The sequence below is a fragment of the Chenopodium album genome, chromosome 2 (assembly GCF_948465745.1).
Source record: "Chenopodium album chromosome 2, dcCheAlbu1.1, whole genome shotgun sequence".
Classification (NCBI taxonomy): domain Eukaryota; kingdom Viridiplantae; phylum Streptophyta; class Magnoliopsida; order Caryophyllales; family Amaranthaceae; genus Chenopodium; species Chenopodium album.
In genome coordinates, this window is record NC_137835.1 from 76,512,661 (window position 1) to 76,536,626 (window position 23,966).

General features: G+C 32.7%; 2 protein-coding genes across 2 annotated transcripts; one reads left to right on the forward strand and one right to left on the reverse strand.

Annotated features, from left to right (window-relative positions):
* The first annotated feature begins 5,406 nt into the window (after positions 1-5,406).
* Positions 5,407-12,052, forward strand: LOC145601066 (psbP-like protein 1, chloroplastic). The gene is made up of 8 exons (XM_081656990.1): positions 5,407-5,570; positions 5,680-5,779; positions 6,561-6,641; positions 6,849-6,931; positions 7,025-7,147; positions 7,253-7,324; positions 10,426-10,522; positions 11,748-12,052. Exons 1-8 carry the CDS (start codon positions 5,502-5,504, stop codon positions 11,849-11,851), a joined length of 729 nt encoding a protein of 242 aa, XP_081513116.1. The 5' UTR covers positions 5,407-5,501; the 3' UTR covers positions 11,852-12,052.
* A 6,866-nt stretch (positions 12,053-18,918) lies between these two features.
* Positions 18,919-21,507, reverse strand: LOC145588134 (cytochrome P450 78A5-like). The gene is made up of 2 exons (XM_081644781.1): positions 20,222-21,507; positions 18,919-19,776 (listed from the first exon to the last, which is right to left on the reverse strand). The coding sequence occupies exons 1-2, from the start codon at positions 21,206-21,208 to the stop codon at positions 19,171-19,173; spliced, it is 1,593 nt and encodes a 530-aa protein (XP_081500907.1). The 5' UTR covers positions 21,209-21,507; the 3' UTR covers positions 18,919-19,170.
* Positions 21,508-23,966: the final 2,459 nt, after the last annotated feature.

The window sequence follows — 23,966 nt, forward strand, 5'->3', positions numbered from 1 at the left end:
AAGAAAATTAGTAGCTAAACTAAAATGAACTAATTGGAGCTGAACTGAAATGAACTAAAATAAATTAATTGGAGCTTAAATGAAAATGAACTGAAATGAATTGAAATTAAGCTGAACTGAACATGCCCTTTGTGTTTTATACTCTCTCCGTCCTTTTATTAGAGTTCTATTTCTATCATTTATTACTAAAAGGACGGAGGGAGTAACTGGAGTACTAAACATTAAGGTTGCCGAGTGCATAATAAAAAGAAATGAGACTCTAATAAAAGAACGGAGGGAGTACTAAACAACATTAAGGTTACTGAGTACATTATAATTTATAACAAGTTGCGCAGGGCATTTACATCTATCCATTTTGTATCAATTACTAATAGGAATGCGATTATTATTCTTTTTGTCCACAAATAATCTTCTTGTATTCCTTATTAGGATGGTCATGAACGATATTTCTAAGCTAAAAAAAACTTACTCACTTGTTACTTGTGTGATGTAAACTCCTTCACTTGCTCCTTTTTCCCCTCACACCCTTACCCCATTTTATTAAAAATTATATACCCCTTCAACCTGTTTGAGTGCAGGGAATAACTAAAATTCAACCAAAGTTAAATTAAAACATAGTTTTAAACTAGCATAGTGCCCGTGCGATGCACGGTTTATAAATCAAATTATTAAACCCGTAGGAAAAAAAAAAAAAAAAAAGTAATTCATTTACTATTAAAGGACTTGGTTACTAAAAATTAAAGGAACGTTATTTGAATAGTATTTTATGTTATTTGAATTTCTTTTAATTTTTTATAATGTTATTTTATTAATTGAAAAATAATTGAATAATACCCCACATAGCTATATAAGAAGTGGACTAATTTATTTATATTTCCTGTTGAGAAAAAACTAAATTTTCTTATCATACCATCCACATCAGTAGCTACAATCAATCTAATCACTAGTAGAAAAAAAGCATTAGGCACCCCCCATATGGCACCGGTTCAGGCTAAACCGGTGCCCAAAACCGGTCTGGAAATGGGCGGGATTTTACCAAAAGAGAAAAGGCACCGGTTTGGCCTGAACCGGTGCCAAAAATTAAAAAGGCACCGGTTTGAACCGGTGCCAATTGAACCGTTCCTTACTTTAAAAAAAACCGGTTAAACTTAAAAAAAAAAAATAAAAAAAATAAAAAACGGCCTTATAAATATGAAACCCTATTTTGCTTCACTACTAGCTCGCCGCTTCATTCTCCTCTCCTCTTCTTTCCTACTATTTCTCTCTCCTCTTCTCCTCTCCTCCTCTTTCACTCCACTTAACCTCCTTCCCTTTCTCATCGATCTCCTCCTTCTCATCTCCTCCTTCCCTTTCTTCGTTCTCATCTCCTCCTTCCCTTTCTTCGTTCTCATCTCCTCCTTCAAGCTCACCACGGAGACCACTACGAACACCACCACGGAGACCACCACGAACACCACCGCAAGCACATGCAACAACACCACGGAGACCACTCCTCCTCCCTCAATTTCTGGGTTTTTGTGTTGTGATTTTGATTTTTGATTTTTGAATTTTGTTTTTCGATTTTGATTTTCGATTTTTTCTGGGTTTTTTCGATTTCAATTTTTTTTCGTTTTTGTTTTATTTTAATTGATTTCTGGGTTTTTTTATTTGTTCGTTTTTGTTTTTATTTTTTCGATTTCTGGGTTTTTCAATTTTTATTTTTGTTTTTCGATTTTGATTTTTGTTTTTCGATTTTGATTTTTGATTTTTGATTTTTGATTTTCTTTTTTATCGATTTTGATTTTTGTGTTTCGATTTTTACTTTTGTTGTCTGATTTTGATTTTTGATTTTTGTTTTTCGATCTTGATTTTTGTTTTTCTTTTTTTTTCGATTTTGATTTTTATGTTTCGATTTTACTTTCGTTGTCTTATTTTGATTTTGATTTTTGTTTTTCGATTTTGATTTTCAATTTTTTCTGGGTTTTTCCGATTTCAATTTTTTTTGTTTTTGTTTTTATTTTAATTGATTTCTGGGTTTTTTAATTGTTCGATTTTGTTTTTATTTTTATGATTTCTGGGTTTATTCATTTTTTTTTTCTGGGATTTTGTTTTTATTATTTCGATTTTGTTTTGATGTTTTGATTTCTGGGTTTTTTTCGATTTTATTTTTGATTTAATCGATTTTAATTCGATTTTTTTTTCTGGTTTTTTTTTTATTTTTTTTTGCAGCTTGTTTATTTTAATCAATTTATTTTTGATGTTTTAATTGGCGCAGGTATACATAATCCAAGAATCAAGAATCAAGAATATGGGGATTTTTAAATTGTGATGTTGTAATATTTTTTTTTTTGATTTATATTGTAGTTTTTTTTATTTATTTATATGTTGTAATTTTTTTTGATTTATAAGTAATTTTTTTTTATTGATCTATGTTGTAAAATTTTATTGATTATATATTAAACAGAATCGTTTAGACGTTTATATTGATTGTGATGTTTGATTTATATTTTGTGTTTTTATTTAAATTAGTTTATTTAATTTTTAAGCAAAAAAAAAAAAAAATATTTTTGGGGCTTTTTTGGCACCGGTTAACCGGTGCCAAAAACTTTGAAAAAAAATTTAGTGGGCCTTTTTGGCACCGGTTAACCGGGGCCTATTACACCCTATGGCACCGGTTTTGAACCGGTGCCAAAAACCATGTTTTTGGCACCCCTCACATAGGCAGCGGTTCAAACCGGTGCCTTAGACCGGGTTTGAACCGCTGCCAAATGCCTTTTTTCACCTAGTGAATATATACATGTTTTATTTACCCGTCGCACTCATTAAATCTATAGACACAATAATAACCTTATATTTGACCTACCAGAACATATATTTTTCTAAGTTAACCATTGTGCCAAAACATATATATTATATAATAGTCACATATATAATCAACAACTGATTAAATATAGTATACAACACAAATACTTCGTATATAGGTATGGATACTGATAATTTTATATAAATAAAATATACGGAGTATATATTACTAAGATTTATCTCTACCTTAATTATAAAAAGGTTAACAAAACTCTTATAATAGTGAATGGACATTTATATATCTAAAAATATTCTTTTTACATATATTTTCCCCCATTTAATTTTAAAAGCCTTAAAATTGTCTCTTGAATTCGCTAAATTGATTTAAAAAGTTATGTTTATTTCAATATTTTAAGCCATTTACTATTTTCATTTCCTTTTGTTTTAATTTTTCTATTTAGAATTTATTAGACTATTAGGTTTCAAGATCGAAGTCAATATCTTTTTACCGTACAATCACTAAATCAAAGTCGCTCACACTAAAGTTTTGGACATTGCATAGCTACACAACATCCAACACATTTAATGATTACATGCAAATAATTTTAATAAAACTACGCATTCGATATAAGTTATTAAACAATTTAACTATATATACATTTTGACAGGTTTATATCTTTCATATTAACAAAAATTTACAAATGTTATTATTATATTTTGAAAAAAAATTTAGACTTTGGAGTTTTGTATAAGATAGATAAAGGATAAGTTAATTCCCGTCATATATGCATTGACTTTTGGGTGTTCTATTCGGTTCACCCTTTGGGCTAATCCAGATTTGAGAATCAGTTCTAGGTTATTAGGTTCCATTCCCCTTCCGATTGTTGTTGCAGGGGAGCGAACATAGGTCCTCCCTACCTAGTATAGTCTCAGTGTCACCACTACACCAACAACCAATTGGTGTAGTAGTGATTGAGACTACACTTGGTATGAAGACACGTGTTATAAAATAGTATATTATATACATATACTTCTTTATATTATAAAAAATATTATATTATATTATATACACATACCATTATAGTTTTTTTTTTGATACACATACCATTATAGTTAAAAGTATTATTATGTATAAAACAACATAAATTATTGCACATGATTGTTGTATATCTAATATAGTACATGAGCAATGCACGATTTTTAAATCAAAATGTTAGTTTTTCTAAAAAAAAATCATAAGTAATAGCATTGTTATTACGAATATTACAATTTAAAACACGAGTAATAGTTATAATATATTTTATATCTGTCCCTTTTCCGTCAAATGTCTAATTTAATTTAACTTTTATTCTTCTTGTTTAGATTGTTTTTTTTTTTTTTTTTTTTTTTTTTATGCAAGAAAAACAAAAGGTCATTGTAAAAGACATTGTATAGAAAATGAAAGACCGATTAAAATTAAATTTATGTTCAAGATTATGTATTTTTTTCCAAGGCAACATTTCGGCTCAGCATTCAGTATTTGTCAAAGAGTACAAGTTGTACGTACAACAAACAATAAAAGTAATTTTTACACTATTTTGTATCTTTATCAAAAACTTTTATATTCATCCGATTACTTGAATTGAATTTAGGGTAACTTGTAGACTATTTTGGGTAACTTTTATCAATAAAGCATAAATAACTTTCATTCATTACAGGGTAGCTTTTATAATAGGTGCACAATATTTTATTGTACATCTGATTATTTTTAAATGTTTGTATTGATTTCATAATTGTCGTCAAACTAAATTTTATCGATTTTATTTAATTTTCATAAAAAAAAAATATTAGCCTTTCAAAATACGAAATATTTGTTTCCTTAATTATGCCACTTTAATCATATTGCTTCAAATTAGTTATTATTCTTTATCTTGACTATAAATAAAGATTGGAAAGACTTTATGGATTATTTGTAGTATTGGAAAGTATATATTTATTATAAAAAAATTAAATCAATATTTATGTTAGGAAATCATGAAAATCTTATGCATGTATAAAAACTTGCTTTTATTGTTTGAAGTTTAACAAATTAGTTATTATTTTCTAAATTGACTACAAATAAAGATTGGAAAGACGTTATGGATTATTAGTATTGGAAAGTATATATTTTATTATTAAAAATTAAATCAATATTTATGTTAGGAAATCATGAAAATTCTTATGCATGTATAGAAACTTGCTTTTATTGTTTGAAGTTTAACAAAAATAACTATACTTGAATATGTAAACAGTAATTATATAGATATATTTTATACATAAGATAAGCCAATGAGAGAGTGACATTTGTCATCCTCACATTGAGACGCTTGTCTTTTAGTATAATATATATAGATGACAAGCCTTACCTCAATTTATAAACTAAACTCCTAACAACAAACAATTTCAAATTTAATTATTTTTAACTCCTTACATTATCCTCGTAATTTTTTCAACCAACTCCAAGAGGTCTATAAAAAAAAAAAATATTTACCTGTGAGAGGCCCCGGCCTAGTAAAGTTAATTAGTGTGAAGAGGAGAATTGTTTATTCTGAAAATAGTAAGCACAATGAAAATAAAATAAAGATAAGGTGAGTCTGTCATCAACCACACAGACATAGACACAGACCCCATCACATTCCTCTAAACCAACTGCTATTTTCCCTTCCTTATTCAATCTCCATCATCTTCCTTTTACTTCAACAATGGCGTCTTTGCAACAATCTATTTTACCCTCTATTTCTCAAGCATTTCTTCCTTCTAACTCTTCTCAGGTTCCCTTTTTCTCTTTAGGAAAATGTACTTAATTTTCAATGGAACTTATTCCCAATATTATGGTTCTTTAATTCTATGTAATTTTAACACCAAAATTGTGTTTTTCAGGTAAATTATGTGTCATCTGGGAAAAGGGTTTCTGTTTTAGTGAAGGCTGAGCGAGTTTCATCTGCTGCAACTGCTTCATGTTCATCAATATCTTTCCAAGGTAATTTTTACAAGATTATTTAATATAAAATTATGAGTGAGTGTTAATTTCAAAATTACCCAAAATTCTGAATTTATTTGAGGATATGCTTTGTTCAAATTTGTGTTTTAATTGTTAGAATTATGAGCAATTTTGTGAGTTGAAATATAAGGAAAAGGAGGATATGGTTTAGTATTTGCTAAATTTTTTTTAACCCCAGTTCATACATTATTTAGAGTGAATTGTCAATATTACACTGTATTGTTTTAATTGATTTATATATGTTACTAGTATATATTATGGGTCAATGATAATGACAGATCATAGAAATTACAAAGTGTTGATATTTGATGCTTATTTCATATAATTATGGAGTTTGGTTGTTGTTTTCATGGAGCATTGTGAATTTAGTTTGTGTATAATGAAGATTTTAAAGTATGGATACCCTGTAAAAGAAAATTTGGTGGTGAACTTGATTCTTGATTTTCCTGTATCCATCTTCTGATCTCTGCTCAGTTACACACATAGATAGATGGACAAACCCTTTACTATATTGAATACGTGGAACCGAATTTAAAAGAGTGGAGGAAATTTGTGACATTTACTTCTCTAGAGGTCTTTCCAATACTTCATGAAAGATCGAGTACCAGAGGGTGCCACAACAATTCCTGCAAGACATTCGTATCCTTAGAAGTTGCATATAGTGCATTTGTACAAAGATATGGCCGTTATTGTTTTTCGTGTTAATAAGTGTCTGTTCCATTAATTTTTTTGACAAACACAATGTTGTTCTCTGTTGCAGATGGTGTAGCAAGGAGGAAATTGCTAGCCCTTGGTGCTAGTATACCTGGAATTTTGCTGTTCGCAGACACCCCTATCTCCTGTGAGTGGTGATTGAATCACATTGTACATGTTTTTTGTCGGATTTGGTTTGAGCAGGCTGTTAAATTGCTAGTCCTTGAATAGCAACAAGAAACCTAAGTGTTTATTTTATCTTTGTGATATTCTGTACTCGAATAAACTCTAGAATTGCAACATCTCTTAATAATGGTGGCATAAATCCTAAGAGCACACCCTTGATATGGTTCAGTTGCTGCAGAATCTAAAAAGGGTTTCCTACCGGTCACTGATAAGAAGGATGGATATACATTTTTGTATCCATTTGGATGGCAGGTATTATTAGCTAATTATGATCTTTTTGAATGGTCATTCGATGTTTATTTCTGATTACATGATATTAATCTTCCCTTGTTGCATTCTTTTCAGGAAGTTTCAATTGAGGGTGAAGACAAGGTCTTCAAAGATGTTATTGAACCATTAGAGAGTGTCAGTGTGAATTTGGTTCCAACTAGCAAAGAGGATGTAAAAGAGTTTGGACCTCCAGACAAGGTTCTCTTATAATTTGATTATGAGAAAAATTGAATTTCCTTTTTCATGATGCGTGGAATTTTGCTTCACTCATCATCGATCATCTTTGTGAATTGCTTGTTTCAGGTAGCTGAAACTTTGATTAAGAAGGTCCTAGCCCCTAATAACCAGAAAACTAAGCTAGTTCAAGCGAAAGAGGTCAGTAATTCTTCCTTTCCAATTCTATATACATTGTATTGCTATGATTGCGTGATTGCATTTTTTCTGGATGTGAAGGGATCAAGTTTGGAGCCTCTGTTTTGAGGTGGAATTCCGCAAAGTATTCATTAATTATATATTCTTGTGACACTCGTTTGTTTCTGTCAATATGTGCTTTTACAATCTCGTGCATACAGCCAATTTTTCATGTACTTTTGGTTGGAGAATTTTAGAGGATTTTAACTGCCCAACTTGAGATTATGATTTCGTGCCCTTGTGGGGAGTGAGGAGAGAAATGGAATTCCCAAGATCTAAATCTCTTCTAAAGAGAGCCTTTTTAGAGGCTATTAGTGTTTCTTTCCCCACTTATGGGTTTAAGGCTTTGATTGATTGATTAGTGTTTCTTTCCCTGTCTTCCTTCTTTTAATGGTCCTTTTCATTTTCTTGATCCTATAAATAAAGCCTTAATAAACAACTAGTTTTGGTCAGAATTAATCTGAATCTCTCATTAGTAAAATTTTGTGCTGGCGGAATTCTATCCAGATTCAATTCCTTTTTCTGTTTGAATTAGGTTTCATTATGTGTGCAACTTCCCTTCAAATGTTCGGTTAACTTGCCAGATTAATTTTAGCAGGCGTCCTCTGATCCTCATATTACATTTGGGACCATGCACATGGCACTGGATGATTGTGCGTCACAACCTTCAGATGGCTTGATTATATCCCGATTCTTCATTGAATAACAACTCCTAATATAAGGCCCCGAAAAGCTAATTGAAGAACTGAAAGGACCAAAACTGTGATTAGTGAGTAGATTAAGCCAAAATTATTTTTAAGGCATTTGCTTCTCTGATGAACAAATGAGGAACCAAGTGTCAAAGGCTTAGACCTCAACTCATTTCACACTGTCACTTCTTATCAATTTTAGGGTGAAGGACTTTTCTCAGGTCCTCAAGTTTCTCATGCATATGTAAAGACTTTGTAAGAAGACAAAATGTAGGAAGAATACTATAAAGAAAGGCGATTCAAAAATAAGTTTACTACCTAAGAGAAAACATGCTCTTTATACATTTCCTTGAAGCCTTCTTTGCTACAGGATTAGAGATCTTGCTAATTGGATTACCACCTTAGAAATTCCCTAAAAAAAAAATTTCTTGGTGGGGAAATAATTCCTCGGTCTCTAAGGACAGGAGACTTTGCTGTGATTCACCCCTTGGCCTATATCTACAGAGTCAAAGGAAACTCAATTGTTTTGTCATTCTTTGAATGGTAAAACTTGTTAAATCTCTATCGCCAAACACTGCCTTTAGAACCTAAAAAAACTTGAGAGCTTAAAGGGTAAGTATCCCCTACATTTTCGGTTACATCACCACTTGCAAGGCCCACTTATAAAGAAAGCTGTAAAAGAAATTTTATAATGAATAAGAATACACATTTTAGTGAGGATGAATACTTATTTCTCATCAATGTCAAACTAAAACTTGGGGATCAATGGACAATGCTAATACAAGTTTCATTGTCTTGGCAATTTTTCACATCCACGCAGGGGGATAAATGCTTTAAGAGGACTTTAAATTGCTAAGGTAATTGCCCTCTCTTCAAAGAGAGGATTAATGAGTTGTAAGAGTGAGGAACCCTCTATCAAGAAAAGTACTGTCATATGAGAAAATGTATTAGATAAATAAATGGATAAATATATCTCTGAACCTAAGTGATGAAGCCTGATCAGGAACAACAAAGAACACCTAGTTAGTCAGAGCTTTTGTGAGATGATAATGGTCTGTAAGACTCTAACCCCTCAGGTGATTCAGCTGTTGTCTAGGGATCAGTTAAAGGTTGCATTAATATTGTAACGAGTCGATATAGTGGATTTTAGTGTTTATGAGATTATGGTCTATTTGGAACTACACCAAGTTTCTGTGTTTTAAGTTTTATTAGCCGTATTTCTAGAGTAATTTCTTATTGTTGTTTCTTTACCAGTGTACACCCTGTTGAACCCTAATCTAAACAAGGGCACATGTCTTTTGTTTTAAACCTTATGGGTCTAGGTATGTGGTATCAGGTAGGGCAATGGTTTGGGTCTAACATAAACCCGCCAAACTCAAACCCAAACCCTAACATAGACCCGCTCAATTTTAACCGGACATTGATGATAAAATTGGTTGTATGTATGCAGAATTGGAATTGTAATCCCTGTGGACAAGGATGTATTGTGTGACTACTCTACAAGCCTTCTTATTTGCATTACATTCAAATTGATTGTTGGTCATGTATTAGCTTTGTTACGCATTATGTACATAAAAATAAACGACAATAAAATCAATTAATCAATCAATCTAAGCCTTAATCCCATAAATGGGGTTGGCTACATGAACCAAATTTGATTATTCCTTGTAATCATCCACGAAAATTTTCCTCCTCCATCCTTTACGATCCAAGGCTTCATCCTCATGCAAATCCATGTACTTCATACCCTTCCTAAATCCTTCCAACCTGGTCATTTTCGGTTTCCCTCTCCCTTGTTTAACCCCTCCATGGTCCCACTCCTCGAACCGATGCACCCTCAGGTCTCCGTCTTACATGCCCAAAAATAAACAATAATAAATTTGAAAAAAATAATAGGTGAAGGACCAAGTATTTGAGCTCTTACTACAAATTTTTAAGAATGCAGTTAAACAATAAATTTGATACTTAAATTTTGGTTATAGGTATGAATGCAAAGCAAAAAAAAAAAAAAAAAAAAAAAATGGCATTTCTATTTGCAGGATTGTTGGTGAATTGAACAAGGGTTGGGAAGTGACCTTTTTATTTATTTTCTGGTTAGATTGGGGGTCTATAAGGAGTCACAAATTCATACAGGGTGGTGAATTAACGCAGACAGGATTTGACCCTAAGTTTTAGGTTCACCCCAAGACTTAACCAATTAATATAGAGTGATAGTTTGTGTTGATCGGGCCATATTTCTTTATTAGAATCTCATTCTGACTTCTGCCCTTCACACTTAAGCTGTTTAAATTGTATATTTTAAATGACATTACTATTTTTAATGATCTTATACTTGTTTTAAATGCATAGATGCTTATTAATTTAATCTGCTTGCAGCAAGATGTTGAAGGCAAAACGTATTACACATTTGAGTTCACTGCCCAAGCGCCAAATTATACCCGCCATGCTCTAAGTGTAATCTGCATTAACAAGGGTATGAAATAAAATCATCTTTCATTTACAAAAACATAAGCTATTACATTAGGTGGGGAAAAAAAAATCATTTTCCAAATTATACTAGTCTTAATAATTTAGGAAATATGACTTTCTTTTTGTGAAAGCCAAAATAGAAAAAGTAACCTCTTTTTATTTTTATTTTTTTTATTTTATACAACTCATAGAATTTAAATCAATTATATGACTTTCTTTTTGTGAAAGCCAAAATAGAAAAAGTAACCTCTTTTTATTTTTATTTTTTTTATTTTATACAACTCATAGAATTTAAATCAATTGTATTTAATTATTCTTGAATCCTACCACTAAGTATAAACCTCTGTATTAACTTGTGATTTTACATTGCATCTTCATAAATAAGGGTGTTAACTACCTGCTTCATGGCACAATGATTTAGACTCGAGGCGAATCTCAAGCTTTTTCGATTTTAAATTCTCATGTTCAACTTACCATATACTTTGCTTGAGTTCAATTCTTATATTATGTTTTTACATAACTATGTTTTTGCTATTGCTTTTGAGTTTGTCAACATTACTACACACTTTTTTACTACAGTATTAATTTAAGTTGGATGCTATAATATGTAAAATAGAATAATTAAAAATTATTTTGAGCCTGTGCACAAACTTATTTTGAGACTAAGTCTTTGTTGTTGTTACTATTCACGAACTTGTTCAATCTCATATAATTTTTGAGCCAAGCTCGAATAGTTCGTTAACATCCCTAGTCAATAATCACGTGTCTACTAATGTTTGGCGATAAATTGTGTGCCGTGAATGTCATGAGCAAAGTTTTGGCCGTCATTATTTAACTCTCAAATGGTTTGCATTTTGTTATGGAATATAGTACTAGTAGGTCTAGTACAATCGTACTATATTCACTTAAACAATTCAGTGATAGTTTTAACATCTTTACATTATTACTGAGCTCAACAAAGTTTACAGTAGTTTATTTTTGTCTGGATTGGTGTGTAACATGGTGTCATGGCACAATAATTTGTACCCAAATGATGATAGATGGACTAAAAAAAGCTCTACCCCATCCTTCAGTCCACTCAGGATGGAATTATACGTTTATACTGTATGAAGACGTACATGCCGTGTATTTGTAAACTGCTACTTTGACTGATGTCTAAGATGTTCTCATTTTTATCACCCAAAAGAATGTCAATGTAACTATTTTGTGGTGGCTCCTTGTTGTTGCAGGTAAGTTCTACACCTTGACAACAGGAGCAAATGAAAGGAGATGGGACAAAATGAAAGACAGATTATACACCGTTGTTGATTCTTTCAGAGTCTTCAACGCTTGATTTTATGGTAAACTAGACATCTCATATTGACACCCTATACTATTTCTGCTTGAGTTGCACAAAATTTAACTTTATTCAAAGTTAATTGCTCCAAAAACTTGAATGTTGGAGAATACTCATTTTATGTATATTAGACCCGATTTTTTCAAAAAGAACGTGTAAAAGTCTTCTGATTAATGAAATTTTATCCCACTTTGTGAATCTCTTGATGCGGTATCTTGATTGCTAGTATATAGCCAAACATATATGCTAAACACTTCACCAGTTTCTGAGAAAGATTAATCCTCTCTACTGAAATTTTATGAATTTAACCTTCAAATTTGAGCTAAAGTCAGTTTCTAATTCAATTCTTACTGGAGGATGAATGATTGAAAATTGGTACTTGTTACCTCATCTATCTGTATCGGTAAGAGGTAAGATGGAAGCTCTCATTACGCTTGTTTTTCTTGAGGATAGTTATTAGCATTATAGAAGGAGTCTTTTTTTTTTTTTGAAAGAATTATAGAAGGAGTCTAGGACTTGAAAAACTTGTCCAATGTGCTTCTTAGAGTTCTTACTGTGTATATACGCACATATGGCCATATGGGTTGGAAACTCTCTTAAACACTGATTTTTTGATTGGTAGATATAAATAACTATATGGGCTGCAGGTTGTGTAGGTTTACAATAGCTTTCCTTCATACTGATGTCTATATCCCTATTGTAGCACCTTGGAGCCGGTATTGAGAGATTGGGTATTTGGGTTGCATTCTAAGTGTATCTTAGAATGACCTCAAGGTCATGGGTTTGATTCCTTCCAACTGCGTTACTTGGGGTGGCGATTCCTTTATCCTTCCTCCCATTCCCAAGAGTCAAACTTGCGTAACTAGGCTGATTTACTTGTAAGAGTTCCCTGTCTGGTAGGGTTGTTCTCCTTACCTTCTAGAGATTGTCCTTGCAAAAGTAGACACAAACTCATTATTACCATTACTTACTAAAGATGTCTTTTATGTCAACCTTTTCATCTTTTATAACAACATCATCTAAGATTTCTTTGACCTTTTTCCAAATTGAAATTTGTTTGGTACTCAAAGAAGCTTACAGAAGCACTTGCATCAGAAAGACAAAAAGAGATACTGTGTATCAAACTTATGTTACATGAAGTTTTAAGAGTTGCCAACAATATATAGAAACAACCAACCTCAACTTACGAAACCCTGATAACAAAGAGTGGAAATTCACATGTAGACACGTTTTTTCAAAACTTTTTCATATTCATAGTATGAAGATAACCTAAGTATCTTAAGTATACTAGTAGCATATTACTGTTTCATGGTAGTTTTAACTTCCTTCCAAGTTGCTGATTTAAGAGCCTGATTTTGGTCATGCTATTGCTGCTATGATATTCTTTAAGAAACTACTCCCTGCGTCTGGATGTGTAGTCACATCACCTGTGTAAATCACACCGTAAACATGACTATTAATTCCGGACAGAGGGAGTTAATCTCCTTAATAAGACACCATGATTGATGTCATTAGTGGAGCATGTTTCCTCATTAGCTACCAGCCTACCAGTAATGCCAACCCTAGAAGATACAGAATAACTATATATTAGCTGACATAACAGTTTCCTGTGTTTGTCGTGTAACTTATGAAGGATTGAAGATGACATCCTGCATTCTTAATTGGAAAATAATTGTGAGAACAAACTTTTGGATCTAGAAATATAGTATATTATGGCACTAATCTCAATGTTAAACCTGTTCTTAGAGTGATAAACTTTTCTTAATCATCAGAAATTCATCAGCATAATAACTGTTAGACAATGATGTGCCTTGAATAAAACAACACAAGGACCAGGTAGTTTTTGTGGGTTGCACTGTTTTTGGGTCTAGAAATGAATTATGTTGAAGATGACAAAATTGAGGTGGAACTCACTTCTTTGGGTTCCCCCGCCAAAGAAGTGATATAGGATGTATACAGCCATCTATGTCATAGGCGGTACTTGTTGATGAAATTGCTTAGATATGTAATTTTGTACGAAATGTCTCTTATCAATGTCCATGGAAATTACTTAAATATATGATGTGTATGGAACATCTCATGTTAATGTCCATGGTAATTACGTTTTACTTAATTATGTGTTTTTGAAAAGAACTTCTATGGTCAATGTCCATAGTAATTACTTATATATGTGATTTTATAAGAAACATATCTGTCAATGTCCATGGTAATGTCTATTCATCCCTAATTATTCCTATTTTTTTTTTTTTTTAGATTTTTACTTCCACTTGCGTTTGGGAATGAGAGAGGGAAATGATATTAAAAACCAAATTTTTCTATTGATTTTTTAGTACTCCATAACAATAGAATAGATTCAAATAAGAGAGAGGGAGGAGGGAAATTGAGAAGGGTAACATTATGTGCTTTAGGTGGAATCAGTAACCCTTTGCTAAAGTAATTTCATTTCCAGCCCTAAAAATCTTCATACCAAACACGTTTTAAAGATTGCATTCAGGTAACTGAATGGTTATAAAAATTGCGTTTTTAGAGATGTTGCATTATCATGAACACTAACCTAAACCTTATCGTACATAATTATTTTTAGATTTGTTCATTATCACCGACTTATGGGTCGTATGGAATTTACAGAACTTTATTTTGAGTCATGGATAGATATTTTGAAGGTGAGCTGGCCATAGATTAGATTGCATCACAAAGAAGAGTACAAACATGATCTGCAGAAACATAAAACACGTGGTGATGTAATTGCACTGAGAAGTTGAATTTTTCTTTGATTCTTTTCAACCATATGTATGTTTGAATGGTCCTGAACTACCTTGAATTAGTGAACCTGATACTGTACCTGTCAAAAAAAACTTATTCCCAGCTAATCTTTTGAAAACTACTAGTGTAAATAATGCCTAGGAGAACAAGTATCAGTTATCTGATTTCTCTGACGAAATCGAGCTTCTGAACCTGCATTGCCGAAGAGGCTCATGTATTAATCATAACAAAATTGATTAGTCTTGGAAAAAGTACAGTATTTCATGTAATTGCCAACATCAAAACCTGCTTATGCCAGCCAGCCAAAGTAATATCTTTCTATAATCTGGGAGATTAGATAATAATACATGGAGATTAGAAAAGTGCGTCGAGTAATTAGTTGTTTGCTTAGTGGTCCTGAAGACATTAAAATTTAGGATATAGAGTAGATGCCTCCAAAAAAGAAATGTTAATGGGGTTTGTGCAGATAATGGGATTGCCAAAATCTACATCATCTCATAATCTGGTATCATAATAGTGATCATTAACCTCCATCATTAGCAGCACTTGGTATAAAAATGAAGAGATGGATGCATAATTGAGCATGTAATACCATGTGAATTCCATCTAGATCATGAGAACCAAGAATAGAATACACTTACTAGTATGGACCATCTTTTGGTAGCAAGAATATAAGGTTTCCCATGAAAGTCCTTTAATGGTTTTAAAACTCCCTAGCGCCGAAAAGCCAGTCTACTTTCTTTGGGACCCCTGAAAAATATGAATAAGGAGTTAAGTTTGCTTTAACATGTTAGGTACTAAATACTACAGATGTGAATCAATCTGGGTGTGCGCCCCTAGTTTGGTTCGCTTTTTAAGTAAGGCTATCTAGCTAACTGTTAGCCACCTAACAATAATTATCTAGCGAGGAAAAGGGGAACAATTGTCATTTAGCGATTATTAGATGACTAACAGTTACGGTAGATATTTAACAGTTTTCTTCCCGTGATCTTTTTAAAAGATTTTCTTCAAATATTTTAACAAACCGAGATGGTGGTAATGATAACATAGTGATGAGGACGAGGTAGACGATCATGATGAAACGTTGATGACTACGTAACGGCACACGTAGTCTATAAAATTAGGTATAATGAGGAAATTAAAAATGTAGCAGAAGCATCCAACAAAGAAATAGGGAGTCTACATGGTAGCCAAATCATATACTAAAAGTTAAGTGATGATAAGGTCATATGCTTCTTCAAGGGCACTCAAACACAGGGAGTGTCAATATTAAAGGCAACAGATTGTTTTTAATAATTTGCTGATCCTACTGATATGAGCTCTAAACCAATATCATTGCTTCCTAATGCCAAAGCATTAGGGTTTGTAATGGTGGTCCCCACTATTCCTGTATTAAGTGATAATCTACCTGTAAAACTTAATTAATTAACTAATCACCACTTAATTAATCACCATTGATTTCAATTTCAATTATTCTAATACTGTTTGCTTCTGAGACAACCAAGCTAGGATCTGTACTGTATCACTGCAGCAACAAGATAAGAAAACAGGGGTTCTAACTTCTGTCCCTTCTATTTTGGGGTTTCCTGACTATTTCACCACCCATAGTGCTTATTAGCATATTAGCCAAAGAATCATAAAAACTTTATAATATACAATTTTTGCTAATTTTCTATATGATCTTTGGCTGATTGCAGGATTAAATATCATTCATCATTCATTTGCCTCCCCTAATCCCCGGATTTGACATTAAGATTGGCATTGGTTTTTGTTGTCAGGATATTCAATAAATTAAACAAATCAGCCATGATGTACTTGAGATTCTAAGCTCTATCGCGCTATATCATTACTTTCTAAATTTGATATTTATAATGCTAACAAGCAACACAACACAGGTTACTGAATTCAGAAATTCATCTGCATTTAACTAAAATCAGATACTGAAGCAAGAAATGCAGTAACTGACAACGAACCATCCAGTGTATATAACAACGAATAATGGATCGATGTATTTCCTTTGTCCGAAATCTAAAACAATCAGTAATTGATTTGCATATCTAGACAGTTAACATCAAACCTAGACCTAAGCATCAGGTGCTTACTTAAGAATCATTTCTGAACACATAATTTAATGTTTTTTTCTTCTTCTATAAAATTTAATACATTCATTAAAAATCTATTTGGCTTTTAAGCCTACCTAGAGCATGTTGTATCCAAAAGAAAAATTCTTCAAACTGGAATAATGTTGCAGGTATTTCATTAGCTGATGAATTATTGTTATTTTTATCAGTGTATAACTTGTAGGAGACATCTAAAGATTATTTAGGGCCCTTCATAACTTCATTAGTGGTCAAAGGAATAATATTTTTTTTCCATACACATTAAATTAATGCATTCCCTAACCTTCTCATCTGACACATAGAATTTGGGGTACCTACAATCCACAGATGCTTGCCTAAACCATTATATTAATTAGTGTTAATGGAGTTTTGATGTTATGCTTAATCTAAGCTTAATATCAATGTACGATATCCAAATCCATGATTATTATAAGCCGATTAAGAGGGTTAGAATCGATACCACGTAGAAAGTGAAAGAGGACGCGTATGGATCAACATTAGCATTATTACAGAATAAACATATAAATGTGCCAAAGTTTATGCATCATCTATAGTAAAAAAATTGGATGTACATAAACTTGTACGGATATGCAACTATACTACTCTTAGGGTCCTTGTCCCTATGGGTTAGAACACACAATGACACGGTGATACATATACCTCTTTGAGGGTAAATTTATGTACTACTCGCAGTGGCATATTTAACTCGTTTAGGGTCGTTTAAGGGATAAGAACACGAGTCTTATAGATCGGTGTATGTGTATCTTTTCTCCACTTGAACACGATTTAGGTGATGAAAGGGTAAATAAGGAATATGATATAAGGATATGAAGTGAAGCAAAGAAAATAGTGTGAATATTTTAGGGAAAAAAAAAAAAAGTACACCAAGTGTACAAGAAAACAAAAGAAAATCTGAATTGCATCTTTTGTTTACTGTAAGGGGAGAGAAAAAGGAGAGTGGCTTTTTTACAAGCACTGCACAAACTGAAAATAACTTTAATAAAATCTTTTAAAAAAACAAAACCAAATATTCTCTAGAAAGAATTTGGATCCCTTGAAAAGAGGTGAACCATATGTTTATCAAAGTGTTACTCTTTGTGTATTCTTCAATCATTTCCAGGTTTTTTTTGCATCTTTAATTCATTATCATTTCCAGGAATCTCTGCTCTTTTTTTTTTTTTTTTTTTAATACAATAAATTTCCATTTTTTTTTTGCTCCTTGTGTTTACAGAATATAGGATGAGGATGCATCAACAAAGCATGCAAGAATAAAGATGCATAGGATGCACCACGATCGATCATGGTGCTTAAACAAGTTTATACCAAACGATGAACAAAATTATTCTTCAAAATTCCGATAACACATTAATACTCCGAGGATTCCAAAAAAGTCCTATAAAAATGGAAAAAATAAATGAAAATGTTCGATCACTATTATAAGGCTAGCAATGTTGATGCAAAAACAATAAAACTGAACCTTAGTTGCGCTACATTTTGGAATAAGATACTTGTGAGTTGTGACTTGTGAGAATGGACCATACAAGAGAATATTACACCACAAAAACTAGTTGTTGCTCACATGTATATTCAGTACTAATAATTTCGAGTTTTGGAAATTCTTTATCTAGTTAAAGAAAACTTATTAAGAAAAATTATATATGTATCAGAACCATTTAAGTGCTTCCTACAGAAATTCATCACCATTAAAAACTAGAAAAGATAGTGATTTGTGATAGAGATTGCTAAAGAATGTGATTCTAATCTTATTGCAACATGACATTGACATATGCATTTACTAGTTATTATGACTATAAACCACCACTTATTTTTATCTCCAATAGTATTTTCTCTCCTTTTATGCTATTAATTTGATACAATATACATTAAATCTATAATTAAACACCAAAGCATGTAATTATATAGGCTGACTGTCTAAATGACCAATAATTTCCTCAAATAGCCGCGTAAATTGCATGAAAAAATCAATAAAAGAAAATTAAGGCAGATAAATCAGAACTCCAAACAAGAATTTAGACAGAACTCAGAATTTCTATAGCTCTGAAGCATAATTGTTAAGTCTATATGTGTGTCCAAACAACTTTTAAGTACTGAATTATTTTCTCAAATAGCCGCGAAAATTGCAAAGAAAAATTAAGGCAGAAAAATAAGAACACCAAACCATACACAAATAAAGAAAATTAACATTAATTTTTTGGTTTTCGATTACACATTACATAAGAAGCTACTACCACCTAAAAGCTCGGAAACTACTTAGTTCGCAAGCTAAATCCTAGTATGTGAATACTTCTTCATATACGAATGTGCAAAATTATGAAGAAAATCACTTATGTTAGTCCATAATTAAAACTACTAATCGTGGCTATTATAGCACACACATACCATAACCTTCATAACATAAACAGACTAGTTGATTTAAGCAGAGATCCTAGGAACAGCCTTGCATACCAAAGACGACTTCATCTCCATTGAAAGCTTGAGACACTCGGTCAAGTCCACACCGTTCTCGGTCGGAACCCACTTGAAGTTCTGAAGCATCTGAGCCAACCACAGCTGAGCAGTAGCCATACCCATTGCCTTTCCGGGGCAGACACGACGTCCTGCTCCGAAAGGTGCGAGCCTCAGGTCTGAACCCATGATTGGGACATCCTCCTCCATGAACCTCTCGGGTTTGAACTCGTTGGGGTTCGACCAGATCTTCTCGTCGTGGGTGATGGCGTACATGTTGACCATAGCGGTGGTTCCGGCTGGGACGAAGTGGGGACCCACGTGGGTGTCGTGGATGGAAAGACGAGCCCATGATAGAAGTGGGCCTGGTGGGTGGACTCTCAATGTCTCCTTGAGGATGGCTTGGAGGTATGGTAGGTTGGCGAGGTCTGAGTCGGCGACTTGCCTGTTGGCTCCGACTACGCTGTCGATTTCGGCTTGAGCCTTGGCTTGAATGTCAGGGTGCACCACCATCCTTGCTAGAGTCCACTCTAGTAGGATTGCCACTGTGTCTGTTCCTCTGAAGATCATTTCCTACAAACAAACATCCGAACGATATTTAGTATAAAATATTGTATAATTGTTACATATAGATGCATGTTGGTTGAAACTGTATCAATTGTACATGAATTCCATTGTTGAGCATAAAAAGATAATGATCAAAGAACCCACTAATTAGATGCCCTAATACTACCCCATTTAAGAAAGAAAATATACATAATTCTACAACTTTAACATCATTGAAGGAAATTGAAGACCTATTTATTTTTATTTCTTTTTGGCAAAATTAAAGATCAAACTTAAGAAAAGACCCCACAAAACAAAAGAAAAAGGACCCAAACCCAACAAAATGGCACATATACCGTTTCAAGCATTTACATGAACAAATGTAAAACAAAAAATAAACAGTTATATAATGAACAACTTTAACATGAACAAAAATTGTAGAAAACAAAATTAACGAAAATGAAAATCATACCCAAAGAAGAGCAATCATGTCAGAGTCAGAAAGCTTGTTCTCTCCATCTTCCAAATCAAGAAGAACATCTACAAAGTCCTTTGAATCATCATCAACCTTCTCACTCCTCAATGCCCTGTGTTCTTCAATCACATTACCAACATACTTGTTCACCTTACCAACTAAATTCTTACACCTTCTCCTTACTCCTTGTAAATCCAACCACCTTAGAGGGGCAAAATGGTCACCCCAATTGAATATTCCCAACAATTCATAACCCTCCTTCACCAATTCCTCAAGGTTATCAGCTTCCTCGGTTCTCTTTCCAAAGAAATCGTAACTCTTTCCAAACACACTCATCATAACATTGTTCAACGATCCGAAATGCAATACATTTTTGATCTCAACATTACCTTCTTCACCCATCAAAGTGTTAATTTGGCTAACCATCTTGTTACCAATTTCCTGACGGAATCCTCCGAAGTTGGAGATTCTTCGAGGGCTGAACAAATATGTTGCGGATATCCTACGGAGATTCCTCCAGTAATCGCCGAAGGGAGCGAAGCCCATAGCCCTGTTAAAGAGAAGCTCATAAGCCGACTCCTTAATAGGACGATCAGCGAACTCAGAACTGTTCAAAATCTCTTTAGCAGTCTCTGGTTCACTCGCTATCACAAAGCGAGTCAACCCGACTGAGAAAGCCATCAAAGGCGTAGCCTTAAGGCTTGTAGCAATACTGGATAAAATTCGGTGAGTTTTTTCGGAAGCGAAAACATGACCGAGACCAACAAGGGGTAACCCGGTTGGTCCAGGGATAGCCGAAGCGGACTTACCGTTTCCGCTTCGGTTGTTTTTAACAGCGGAAAGAGACCATGCTAAGCCTCCTGGGTACAGGAATATGGTGAAAAGGGACAGAAATGCTGCAAATGAAAGGAAAATGGGTGCTGAAAGAAGGTATGATGCTGTTGGTAGCAATGAGAAATTCGTTGCTAAAGCTTCTACTGACATTTTTTTGGGTTTTTTTTTTAGCAGAAGAAAAAGTTGTTAGGTTAAAGGATGATGAAGAAGAAAATGGAAGGGTGATTTGGTGAGGGAGAACAAGTGTGAGGGGCACTTATTTATAGTGGTTGAGGAATAGCATATGGTATTATTTTATTATGTAAATAATAATACGGAGTAGTAATTTAATTGTAATTTATTACATGTATTGGAAATTTAAACTTCAGGTTATAAAAATACTCCTATAAGTATGGTTTTTATGTTTAGGGTAGTCTTTGTACAAGTATCGAAAGTGTAACGGTGAAAAAATGAAGAGTCAAAAAAAATTTAAAAAAAAAAAGTGATTAACTGATTATTGATTGTGCCAAGCGATTAGCCAGTAATGAAATAGCATGGGAGACGGTGAATTTGTTTACAGTACTAGTTTGGGAGGTTTTTTTTTTTTTTTTTTTTTTTTTTACGAGTAAGAAAGTGGTTTTTTTTTTTTTTTTTTAAAGGAAGAAAGTGCTTTTATATTGAGGTCAAATCAATGTGTTTTAAAAAAAAAAAAAATAAAAACATTGAAGTCAAGTTAATCTACTTGTATACTACTCCCTCCGTCTCTGAAATAACCACCTATTTGGCCTAATTTTAGTCGAAAAAAAATTTACCCATTTGTTTTTCCCAACATCTATTCATTTCCCTTCCTTTTAAAAATGTCAGTTTGACAATCTTGTATAATTTAATTATATTGGTTGTTGTAAAACAATACTTTAAGGGGGGTGTTTGTTTTGAGGGATAAAAGAGGAGGGATTAAACAAGTCTTTTGTTTGTCTAGAGAGATGGGGATTATGAAGGGGGATAGGATGTGGATTAAAAACGGGAGTTATCTCTCTAAATTAGTAACTAAGGGGGTGGTATAAGGGATGGGGACTAAATTTAATGGGTAAAAGACATAATTACCCTTAATGAAAGAGAAAGAAAAAGAGGGTGAAGAAAGGATAGTAATGGTATTTTTGTATTTTTATTAGTTATTCCAATCCAATCCCAACTCATACCAAACAATGGAATACACTATTTTTATCTTTATCTCATCTATTAATTCCACCTTTTTTTATCCCACCTTCTTATCCCACTTAATCCCATTCCTCCTACCAAACGCCCCGTAATCTTATTGGCTAATAAAGCATCACATGAATTAGTGTATTATTACATCATGTTTATGTTTATTAGGCATGGGATAAAGATAAAAACTTACATCTAGGACTTTCTCTCTCTAGATATTAATTGCAAATTATTGCTGACATGTGTTTTTCCATACATTTGTACTTGCAAATTAAGTTTCTTAATACCCGCGAAATCAATCCAAATGGGCCGTTTTTTCGGGGACGGAGGGTGTATACTAAAATAGGGTACACTAGCTCCAAAGCTGACACGTGTCCCTGTTTTAGTTTAGATTTTTTGTTGTTGTTAAATTTTTTTAATTATTAAAAAATTATTACAGTGGGATAAGATCATATATCTCTAACGATTAAAATCATATATTTTAATTTTATTTATATAAGTTTAATTTTTATAAATTTATATAATATTTTGTGAGATATTTACACTTGAGTTTTTTTTTTAGTTAACTTATTTTTTTTATAAATTTTCTTATATGTATTATAATAATTTTTTTTAATCACATGTGACATGTGTCATTTAAGATTCTTATTTAGGAGATATCTAAGGTTCGAAATTTGGGGCTTTTTCACCAATAATATTCATAAACTTAGAGATCTAAGGGTTGAAATTTAGGGCTTTTAAAATCAAAACCAAATATGAAAATTTATATACATCATACTTATAATCAAACATCATAAAATCCTCACAAAACCCAAGGACAATAATTAGATTTAGGATTAAAAACAAAAAGAATTAATTTTTTTACAAAACACACGCAAACACAAGGGGGAAAGGGAGGGTGGTTGGCGCCACCTCCAACGGCTGATGTTGTTGTCGGCCCTGTAACACCCCAATAGTTCTCTCTTTAAACCTGTGCGAATTCTGAACAATATTCAAGAGAATTACTGGCTTGCTACCGCCACGTGTTCAAACGTTAAGGCTATATCAGAAAATAGCAGCGGAAAAACTAAATCAGTTATAAATAAGTTTCAAAACCAAATTAAATCTTACAACTTGGAACCATTAAGGCCCTTATTCAAAACTCAAACCAATAGAAGTAATATGAAAGTAAAATTGAGTTTAAGTAACTTCAAAAGTAAACAGCAATAAAAATAAGAAAAGCAACCAACACTCCAATCAAGATCCCACCACCTAGATACGGATGCTACATGTATAAGAACCTGTGGTTAATCTGCTCCCTAATATTACAAGTGTAAAAATTGGATCGTCATAGGATCATTGAAAGGCGAAGGTGACAGGCTAAAGTCGTATCACCCAATCAAAAGTAATTCCTAAATCCTATAGCTAATGCAGATAGGGAAGTAGGGTCGAATCCACAGGGAAACAAGTCTTTCTATTCCTAATTAGTTATTATAATCTAAATTATTAAGTAACCAAAATATTGTAATTGAAGGATAACTAAACTACTAAGAGTAAAAGTAGGGAAGAGTATGAAGGAGTTATGTCTTCGTCGTGTGCAATTACTAGATATATAAATGGATCAAATTATGGAGATAATTAAGTTCGTACATTTGGGTCGTCGTTTTGCCATAGCTAGAGGTACTAACGATCTTTGGACTAGTAAAATAGCCCAAAGCCCAATTGGACGGATTCTATAAGGTCA

Excerpts from the sequence above, each read along its gene's own strand:
- LOC145588134 (XM_081644781.1), bottom strand. The coding sequence starts at position 21,208 with ATGTCAGTAGAAGCTTTAGCAACGAATTTCTCATTGCTACCAACAGCA. Across the intron at positions 19,777-20,221 it reads ACATGATTGCTCTTCTTTGG|GAAATGATCTTCAGAGGAAC; the intron begins GTATGATTTTCA and ends GTTTGTTTGTAG.
- LOC145601066 (XM_081656990.1), top strand. The coding sequence starts at position 5,502 with ATGGCGTCTTTGCAACAATCTATTTTACCCTCTATTTCTCAAGCATTT. Across the intron at positions 6,932-7,024 it reads TGTATCCATTTGGATGGCAG|GAAGTTTCAATTGAGGGTGA; the intron begins GTATTATTAGCT and ends CATTCTTTTCAG. Across the intron at positions 7,148-7,252 it reads AGTTTGGACCTCCAGACAAG|GTAGCTGAAACTTTGATTAA; the intron begins GTTCTCTTATAA and ends TGCTTGTTTCAG.